An 8,831-nucleotide genomic window follows, 5' to 3' on the forward strand; every position below is an offset into this window, starting at 1 on the left:
AAAAAAAAAAAAAAAAAAAAAAAGGCGTTCTTCTTGCTGTGAAATTCAAATTGGAGCTTTTGAAAATCGCCAGAGAGGTCTACCAAAATCGATTTGATTAGCAGCGACTTGAAAGCCCAAACTTTTCCCCCGATTTAACGAAATCGCCACGCTCCGAAGAGTCAAAAGAGGTCGCTCTTTCGTATTAGATTATTGAAGAAATGGGAAGTAAAAGAGAAGAAGAAAAGAAGGAGAAGATTATTCGTGGGCTTATGAAGCTTCCTCCCAATCGTCGTTGTATCAACTGCAATTCCCTTGTAATCCTCTATATATATATATATATATATATATATCCCTCAAAGCCTATTTGCTTCTGTTTCCTTTTTGATTGGAACAAGGAGTGTCTCTACTAAGTTTCGAGCTGATATCTTGATGATGATATTGATAGATATGTTTTAGGGCTTTTCGTTTGCATCGTCTACTCTACCAAATGTTTTGATTATTGTCCTTGACGGGTTCGATAACTAATTAACTCATAGCTAATCTGCAATGGAATGGCTAAAGTTTCCAACTTTCATTCATTTGTAGTTTTGGATTTGGTTTCTCTTTGGTATATATATAGTAAAGACTTGTTCAATATTGGTGCAGGGTCCTCAATATGTTTGCACCACTTTTTGGACCTTCGTTTGCATGCCTTGTAGCGGCATTCAGTGAGTCCCTCCCTCACACCTTCCTCCTCTTCCTCCTAGTTTCAGTTTTTCATCATTGCTTTTTGTTTTTCGATAACCTACAGTCGTGAATTCACTCATCGTGTCAAGTCTGTATCAATGTCGAAGTTTACTTCTCAAGAGGTTGAAGTACTTCAAAATGGTGGTAATCAGGTAAAATATTTGATGCTAGCTTTGTAGGTTTTTATTTTTTTCTTCTTCTGGAGATAGATGTTTGTCTTAGTAGCTTATGAGACTTTCCTTATTTCAGCGTGCCAGAGAAATATATTTGAAAAACTGGGACCATCAACGGCAGAGACTTCCAGACAACAGGTTTAGATAATTACTTTTACTTGTTGCCTGGTGTTCATGATTGAGATCCAAAATATGTTCTGTTAATATCCATGTTATCATTTTTTTGTTGTTTCTTTGGCAGTAACGCTGAGAGAGTTCGCGAATTTATTAAAAATGTGTATGTCCAAAAGAAGTATGCAGGAGCAAATGCTGCGGACAAGCCTCCTAATGATAATCAGGCAAGAATCCTGTAATTATCTTTGCGGCTCTAGATTCAACCATGATCAAACGTTTATTTATTTTCCTCTCCCTGTAATGCAAACTGACAGAGCCATGCAAGTTCTGAAGATATGACTCGACGGGCCAACTCGTATCATTCTTACTCCCAAAGCCCTCCTTACGACTATCAGTACGAAGAGCGGCGTTACGGAAAGATACCCTTGGGACTTACCGGCAAGTCTGCTTCGGTAAAAGGTCTTCATTCTAAAGCTTCTAGTTTTGTATACAGCCCTGGACGTTTTAGTGACCATACGCTTGAAGACCAATTCGCAAATGAGAGGTCTGCTCCAAGGGCTTCAGATTTTTCTGTGTCAACTGGAGGAGATACTTTCAGGTCTGAAATACAGTCCCCAAATTTCCAGCAAGAAGGTGGCTTTCGTAGTCCCCAGTCTCAGCAGTCAAATGCCCCTCCAAGTGATAACTTGTTTCCAGCCAAGCAACCTCAGGTAAAGTTTAACCCACCTTCTTTTTTAAAAATGATATTCATGGTGTTCCAACGTGTCATCAATCTTTCTTTTCATTTTTCTCATTCAGAGAACGACGTCTCTTGGGAGTGTCAGATCAGTTGACAGTAATTCCATGTCTATCAAGTCATGTACTTCGAGTGGTTTAGGGGAAGGCGGAGCTGAAAATGCTCAAAATATAGGAAGCCAGCAGCAAGATAAAACATCTACTCCTGTTCCTTCAGTAACAGAGTCTACAAAGGCTCCTATTGATTTGTTTCAATTACCAGGAGCGCCAACGGCACAATCAGTCAGTACATTTCAACCTTCAATAGGAGCTCCATCTCCATCTCCACCTGTGAATTTTCATCAACCTCCACAGACGCACTCATCCACTCCAACAGATTTGTTTGCTGGAAACTTGGGTCAGAAACCCACTTCAGGACCAACCGACTTGCCTGCGCCTAACAACGAAGGGTGGGCTTCTTTTGAAAATCCAATGCCTGCTGCAAAACCTACAATCATTACCAGCTCCGCTGGAGTCCCCGAGATGGAAGTGAAAAATGAAGGCATCCCGCAGCCTAGCACAAGCATGCAATGGCCACCTTTATCATCAATCCTGGAACAGCATGCTTTGTCGGTATCAAGTCCGTGGCAGGATGATCACTCAAAGGTTGTAAAGAATGTTGCCCATAACCCGGTTAGTCTTTACTCTTTATCCTCTCTTTTCAGTTAATTCAGTTAGGTTGCAGACTTGTGTCTGAAATAACGGCATGATTCTACAGTCAATGATTATTAGCATTCTACAAGGTATGTGACGAACTAACCCCTAGTTGACCTGTTTTAAGCAGCCCTGGAATGCCTTCCCCGACTCTGTGGAGGCCAATTCTTTGGACAATGCTAACCATTTCCACCAACATGGACCAAGTATTTCGCAATCTAACAGTGATCAACACCATTTGCCACAAGTTGAGGTTGTTGTATTTTCCCTTATCATGCAAGTGTATTCTAGATGAATCTCTCCATTAATACTTCTCTTATGATGTCATGTCACAGGAGTTAAGCAATGATGGTACCCAAACAGGTGCTGGCTCTTCTGGTTTTGGCTTTCCAGGGAACACTGTCATGGCACCAGCCTACTCCCCTTACATGGTTCCACTTTTTCTTTGCAGTTGATCTTAGATGCTTACCAATGACATTTTTTCAAACTTATCAGTTAATTTGTTTTTGATCAATATAAAATCTTCATTTGCAGGAAGAATCTTGGCAGCCTGTAAATGATCAAAAGTCAGCTAACCCCTTTGATCTCCCTTATGATTCCGAGTATGAATCAAATGACATGGTATGTACAGCCCTGCCCACACTTACCTTATAAGAAAATCAGATTTCACACCATATGCAATGGTGTAATATTGTTTAAATCTAGGGAATCTGAGTTGCATAAGTTCCGAGGGAGTATCATATTCTTGTCTGATCAACAACTATTTTCTCATTCTATTTCCAATTCTGCAATTTGCCTGATCTATGTAGTGTAAAGTTTTCTTGAATGTGAGAACTCCGCTTCATTTTTAGAAAATAACCTCTTAACATAGTTAATCCGAAGGTCATCTTAGCAAAGATAGATTAGGCAAGGTGGCCTACATTTCCCGTGTGTAGTTTATGAATCTATCACGCTCCACCATTAGAATCCTATGATTGACGACTTTGTTGTGGTTGTGTTTGATGCCAGTTCTTGGACATGAGTTCTTTACATGGGGCGCTGCCCGACATCCAGACCCCACCAAACTTCTTTAATGATGTATCACAGCCATGGCTCGCTGCAGATTCTGTCTCGTACCTACCTGCTCCAGCAGGCGCACAAGGTGATATAAGTTACATGCTATGAAACCATACTCCTTTCAGTTTAGGCCCCTATAAGAAAAAAGTTATCATCACACCATGTTGCATAAATTATTAGTAAGCGAGTATCCTCCATGTTCACTCCCTTGGAAGGATAGTTGTAAGCGAATTGCGTCTATCACAAGTTTTTCTTGAAAATATTCCCACGAGGGGGGGATGTAAACATTTATAGTTGTGCAGACTACATATATGTTCAAGTTTCACCCTGTTAGGTTATCTAATTCGTTGAGAAACTGATGCAGGTGGCTTAGCATACATGGCAGGGCAATCATCGACGCCCCAACTACAGTAAGTTCAGAATGTGATAATGTTAAATCTTTAGTGATGTTATTGGCTGTAAGAACTGTATGTGTCCTATGCTTTATGTGAAGAATCGAAGAAGTTTTTTGTTCGATAATGTGATGGATGATGCTTTCGTTACTTTTTTGGATGCATAGTGAGAATTTTATATTTTGTTTTATGTGGGGCTGCTTATAATGCGTTTGTCTTATTGCTTAAAATGGATGTAGGGATCCAGCAGCACAAGGCCATGTTGGAGGAAATCCATTTGCTTAGGTAGTCCACGATCTGCTTCATCTTCTTCTTCACTTGTGCTTCATCTTCAATGCGTCTATTTTTTTTAAATTTTTTTTAAAGAAGAAACCACTTTCGTCGTGCACTGTGTTTATTTTCTTAGTTCAAAACCAACTTCAGCTGTATGTACGTTTTGAGTTTTGAGTGTGTTTCCGAGTGGACTTGAATGCCATGAATAAGTCGACTAAACCAAGAAGCAATTCGAAATAATCTTCTCTTCCAAAAATTCTTCTTCTTTGTCAGTCCAACACTGGCTTCTAGAACACTTTCACATATCTACTAAATCCGAGACTATCCATTTAAAAACCCAAATCAGCTTTTACCTGATGGGTTTACATTAGCAGTTTTTTTCACCCATAGAAACATTACTCAAACACTAAGGTGCAAAACATGGATGGAAGCAGCATAATCAGGATATCATTTACTTGGTTCCACCAGAATCTTGGTTAACTCAGAACATCATCAAGTTTGTAGTCATCCCAACAACAAACGGCTCCATCAACAATCGCGTCAAGAAGTAAAAGACAACGCCAAGCATGATGGATATGGGAAGAGCTGGAAGAGCTTTGTTGTAGACGGACAACAAAATAAGAGTGCACCCAAGCCCCGAGATAATCGCAAGGTAACACGCATACACAGTCATCAGATCATACATTGCTGCCCTGCCAACGAGAACACTGTAGAAAATAAAGTCTCCAAGACCAAGTTTGATCCCTCTATCGATGTTATCGGACTCCTCCACCAAACCTCTTGGTTCTTCCCTGTTATCTCCCCACCCCATCAGCTCAACCAGAGGTGACATTTCTTCCTCCGCAACACTTTCTCTGTTCCCGACGCTTCCCAACTCCCTTGAGTGCTCTGAAGATACAGGAGAAGCAGAGTGTCCTTCCCTTGACCTCCCAACACCATCTACATCCATAACTGCAACAGCATTATAATCCAGGTTATGAGTTGCAGCACCATCCCCAACTGCTTGCAGCTCTACTGATCCAGAATCTGAAACCCCACCACCACCGCCACCAACCAAAACCCTTAAACTCGAGCCACCACCACCACTCCTCGAAACAGTAGGCCTAGCTTCATAAACCATGGCGGGAAGCTCCTGGTCGCGCGTGGAAGCAAGCTCAACCAAGAGCTTAAGAGGTCCACCAGGAGCCAAAACAGCAACCAAATCATACAAAGCAAGAGCCACGAGTATAAACCAAGTAGTCCACTCAGGCAGCTTAGTAAACCAAGCCGCCACAACAATCCCCATCACAACCATATAACACTGCCTCACCACAATCGGCATCCCTTCCGAGAACACAGACAACGTCCCCAAGACCGTGAAATTGAAAAGCAACACGAAGCACGTGATGGAATCAACGGGGACCGAGAAATGCTGAATAATCGACAAGAAAATCGCGCCTCCCATTGTACCTAACCAAACGAAATCAATCAAGCAATGAGCAAAAATCAAACCCTAATTGTTGTTGCGAAATGTGTTTTGGTTAACCTAAGACGAAGAAGGCGGAGAAGCGCATGTAGTGCTTGAGGAAGTTGGTGAAGTTGTAGTAGAAGAGGAGGACGAGGACGAAGGTGACGAAGGCGACGAGGACGACGAAGACGATCGCGTTTTCTAAGCTGCCTTCGAGCTTGACGGTGGCGGAGTCGGAGGGGTTCTCGATGTAGATGAGGTTGGCGGCGGTGCGGATCTGGGGGTCGGAGGTGACGGAGAGGGAGTAGGTGAGGAGGACGACGAGGAACATGCAGATGGAGACGGGAGCCATCACGCCGATTATCTCGACTCCGAGGGAATCGAGGATGCTACTTGACTCCATTGGGATACCGATGAGAGGGGGAGGAGAGGAGAGAGTTAGCCGTCGTCTTCTTCTGACTGACCAGCTCGTTTACACGGTTAACCGGATATTTTCATCACAGCCACTTATAAATAGGTATATTTCAAACAGATCCTTGTATTTATCAATGTGTTACAAATCAGCCTCGGAATAAAGGAAAGACGTGATTTTTATCGTTTTGCTGTTGCGAACACCACTTATAAATAGGTAAAATTGTAAACAGATCCTTATATTTATCAATGTTTTACAAATTAGCCTCAGATAAAGGGAATATAAGATTTTGGATAACCATCGCGTAAACACGGAATCCCGAGAAAAATTGTTAAGCTCCGAAAAAAAATAATTAAACTGCAGAATGATGAAATACATATTAAAATTATTTTTTTGACCAACTACATGTAAATTGAATAAAATATTTATATAGTATTTACTATTCACTTTGTTATAAGGAAAAACAAAATGTGATAATAACTAAAATTTATTAAACATACTTTAGTTCTTATTATAAATATTTAGCTTATCTTTTGATACGTTCTAATAATAGATTGACATTTTATAATACTACAAAATAATTTATAGTATAATTTTATCTACAACATACCTTTTGATCACTACAAAAATTATTGCTATTTATTTTAAATTTTAAAATGTTATTAGCATATAATTTAATAATATGAAAGTTTTAATTTTGTAAAATTTTTACAATAATCTACTAAAATTCAAAACGCAGATTTTTTTTCCGTTCCGCAACTTTTGATTAGCAAAATACTCGGCAGAATTCCCAAGGTTACCAATCATTTTGCCTTTGCGCAACACCGCTTATATGGGTAAATTTCAATTAGGTCCTTCAATTTATCAAAGGCTTACAAATCAGCCTCGGGAAAAAAAGAAAATACAAGATTTTAATCGGTGGAGGAGCGGAGCAAGAGAAGAGAATGTCTGCGGAGGAGATACCGGACGAGCTATGGAGGAAGGTACTAGAGATTGGCGTAAAGTCATCGACTTTCTCCTACAAAGATCTCTGCTGCATCTCCATCTCCTCTCGCCGTCTCTGCCGACTATCCTCCGAAGATTGCCTCTGGAACTTTCTGCTCGCCATTGATTTCCCCACCCACACCGACTCTACTTCTTCTTCCTCTTCTGAATCTCCCACCAAGTTTATCTACAGGACAAGGTATTGATATGTTAAAACAATCACCAGCTGCGAGAAATCAATAAGCATCATGGAGAAGTATTCTAATTTTTGTGATGGGATGGATAGGTTTGAGAGGGAGAAGGAGAGGAGGTTAGCTGCTCATAGAAGATCTCTGCTGAGGAAGGAGAGCGAGATTTCGGAGTGGGGCAGGAGGATTCGTGAATTGGAGAGGAGGTTATCTGAGGAGGCAGAGAGGTTGCAGGCTGCTTCTGTTGAGTTTTCAAATCTACAGAGAGTCAGGTAGTGCCTAATCCAATCGTCAGATTCTATAAAGTTTGTTCTTTTAATTGTTGTTTTGATGAATGAATGAATATGAATGAATTACAGTTTGAAAAGATAGATTCTTTGTTGATCAAATGATCTATTTTTGGCTCTCTCTCAGGCAAGCATCAGTAGCTTTGAACGTTTGGCAGCCAGAGGTTGTCCGTGGCAGACAGAAACAGATGGTTGAGCAAAACGCTGTTCCTGTGGAGGGACGGTTGCGTGCGCTTGAGATGGAGATTAAGTTATGCAAACAGCAAATCACCGGTGTGAACAGGGCACGTGTGAGTATATCCCGCTAGCGTTTTCACTTCCACTAGTTTGGCTTTTTAAACCGTCTCTTAGAGTGCTTTCTCTGTAAATTGCAGAGGGAGGTGAAGCAACGATTTGACATGGCTAGGAAAGAGCTGGAATCCATGAAGTATCATCCTTTACGAGATTATAAGTCTATACGTAGTGGAGACCAAGAAAGTAGTGCCAAGAGGAAGAAGTTGAAAACGAGCATTAACTGTAAGTTGTGTAAACGTTTCTCATTTTTTCTTCTTGTAGGATCAATATTGTTGCAAACCTAATGGGTAGTTAAAACAAATGTACGATGTTTGATGTTTGAGCTTATAGATTTTACTTGTTAAATCTTTTGAATGATCTGAGTATCTTAATCGTGTTATGGTTTGTAAGCTTATAATATACTTATGAACTCTTTATTGGATTTGGCAATAGCAGTTCCGGCTAAAAACCCACCAAGACCCAGTAACAAAAAGAAGCTGTTACATTCAGAATCAGAATGATGATTGGCTGAACCATTCAGCAAGACCCAGAGACAAAAAGATGCTGTGTGTGACGTGACACTCAGAATCAGAATGATGGTTGGCTGAACCATTCCACAGAGAGACAGATAGAGAACGCTGTGAGTTGTTGTTGTATTATTACCATTTGTTGTTTCTTTTCCAATTTGAAGTTTTAGGAAGAACGTTGAAATCTTGTTACAGAAGTGAATGTTGTGGTCGAGTCTGTAACTTTGGTTGATCCAATATCATGAATAAAATTTATTTGTTGAAAATGAATTATTAGTTGTTACAAAAAAGTGAAATATTAGTACTTTGATTGATCTAATACTGCCAATATCGTTCCAATAATACAGTCCGGTTCACTGACGGTTCGATGGTATAATTTAACAGAACACTTATATCATCTTCAGTGGTTTTGGGAGGAAAAATGATATCTCAAGAGATTTGGGGGGTTTGCGAGTGTAAATAAATACTGTTGAAGGAGAGAGTGTACGTGGTGTGCAAGGGACAGTGAGTGATTAGGGTCCACAAATTGGCGCGAATTCCATGGGGATGAATGAAGAAAACCCACCGAA

At 40.4% G+C, this 8,831-nt stretch overlaps 3 protein-coding genes across 5 annotated transcripts; 2 read left to right on the top strand and 1 right to left on the bottom strand.

Annotated features, from left to right (window-relative positions):
• Window positions 1-6: 6 nt before the first annotated feature.
• LOC106294997 (probable ADP-ribosylation factor GTPase-activating protein AGD14) lies at window positions 7-4,400 on the top strand. The gene is made up of 13 exons (XM_013730739.1): window positions 7-296; window positions 628-689; window positions 773-860; window positions 958-1,019; window positions 1,123-1,219; window positions 1,310-1,705; window positions 1,794-2,402; window positions 2,554-2,676; window positions 2,759-2,854; window positions 2,958-3,044; window positions 3,432-3,564; window positions 3,844-3,889; window positions 4,111-4,400. The coding sequence occupies exons 1-13, from the start codon at window positions 201-203 to the stop codon at window positions 4,154-4,156; spliced, it is 1,941 nt and encodes a 646-aa protein (XP_013586193.1). The 5' UTR covers window positions 7-200; the 3' UTR covers window positions 4,157-4,400.
• Window positions 4,401-4,429: 29 nt separating this feature from the next.
• On the bottom strand, window positions 4,430-6,100 carry LOC106294998 (presenilin-like protein At1g08700). The gene is made up of 2 exons (XM_013730740.1): window positions 5,670-6,100; window positions 4,430-5,593 (listed from the first exon to the last, which is right to left on the bottom strand). Exons 1-2 carry the CDS (start codon window positions 5,992-5,994, stop codon window positions 4,626-4,628), a joined length of 1,293 nt encoding a protein of 430 aa, XP_013586194.1. The 5' UTR covers window positions 5,995-6,100; the 3' UTR covers window positions 4,430-4,625.
• Window positions 6,101-6,927: 827 nt separating this feature from the next.
• Window positions 6,928-8,822, top strand: LOC106295240 (F-box protein SKIP24). Of its 3 annotated transcripts, XR_001260991.1 has the most exons (6): window positions 6,928-7,186; window positions 7,274-7,447; window positions 7,590-7,752; window positions 7,837-7,978; window positions 8,189-8,375; window positions 8,647-8,822. XR_001260991.1 is itself a non-coding variant. In XM_013731092.1 (5 exons), the coding sequence occupies exons 1-5, from the start codon at window positions 6,948-6,950 to the stop codon at window positions 8,254-8,256; spliced, it is 783 nt and encodes a 260-aa protein (XP_013586546.1). In that variant the 5' UTR covers window positions 6,928-6,947; the 3' UTR covers window positions 8,257-8,530. The 3 variants fall into 3 exon arrangements, 2 of the variants coding, with proteins under 2 accessions (XP_013586546.1, XP_013586545.1); XM_013731092.1 differs by lacking the exon at window positions 8,647-8,822 and having other exon boundaries at window positions 8,192-8,530; XM_013731091.1 differs by lacking the exon at window positions 8,647-8,822 and having other exon boundaries at window positions 8,189-8,499.
• Window positions 8,823-8,831: the final 9 nt, after the last annotated feature.

This window comes from Brassica oleracea, chromosome C5 (genome assembly GCF_000695525.1).
Source record: "Brassica oleracea var. oleracea cultivar TO1000 chromosome C5, BOL, whole genome shotgun sequence".
Taxonomy (NCBI): domain Eukaryota; kingdom Viridiplantae; phylum Streptophyta; class Magnoliopsida; order Brassicales; family Brassicaceae; genus Brassica; species Brassica oleracea.

Excerpts from the sequence above, each read along its gene's own strand:
- LOC106294997 (XM_013730739.1), top strand. The coding sequence starts at position 201 with ATGGGAAGTAAAAGAGAAGAAGAAAAGAAGGAGAAGATTATTCGTGGG. Across the intron at positions 861-957 it reads TTCAAAATGGTGGTAATCAG|CGTGCCAGAGAAATATATTT; the intron begins GTAAAATATTTG and ends TCCTTATTTCAG. Across the intron at positions 3,890-4,110 it reads TCATCGACGCCCCAACTACA|GGATCCAGCAGCACAAGGCC; the intron begins GTAAGTTCAGAA and ends AAATGGATGTAG.
- LOC106294998 (XM_013730740.1), bottom strand. The coding sequence starts at position 5,994 with ATGGAGTCAAGTAGCATCCTCGATTCCCTCGGAGTCGAGATAATCGGC. Across the intron at positions 5,594-5,669 it reads CTCCGCCTTCTTCGTCTTAG|GTACAATGGGAGGCGCGATT; the intron begins GTTAACCAAAAC and ends TCGTTTGGTTAG.
- LOC106295240 (XM_013731091.1), top strand. The coding sequence starts at position 6,948 with ATGTCTGCGGAGGAGATACCGGACGAGCTATGGAGGAAGGTACTAGAG. Across the intron at positions 7,187-7,273 it reads AAGTTTATCTACAGGACAAG|GTTTGAGAGGGAGAAGGAGA; the intron begins GTATTGATATGT and ends TGGGATGGATAG. Across the intron at positions 7,753-7,836 it reads CCGGTGTGAACAGGGCACGT|AGGGAGGTGAAGCAACGATT; the intron begins GTGAGTATATCC and ends TGTAAATTGCAG.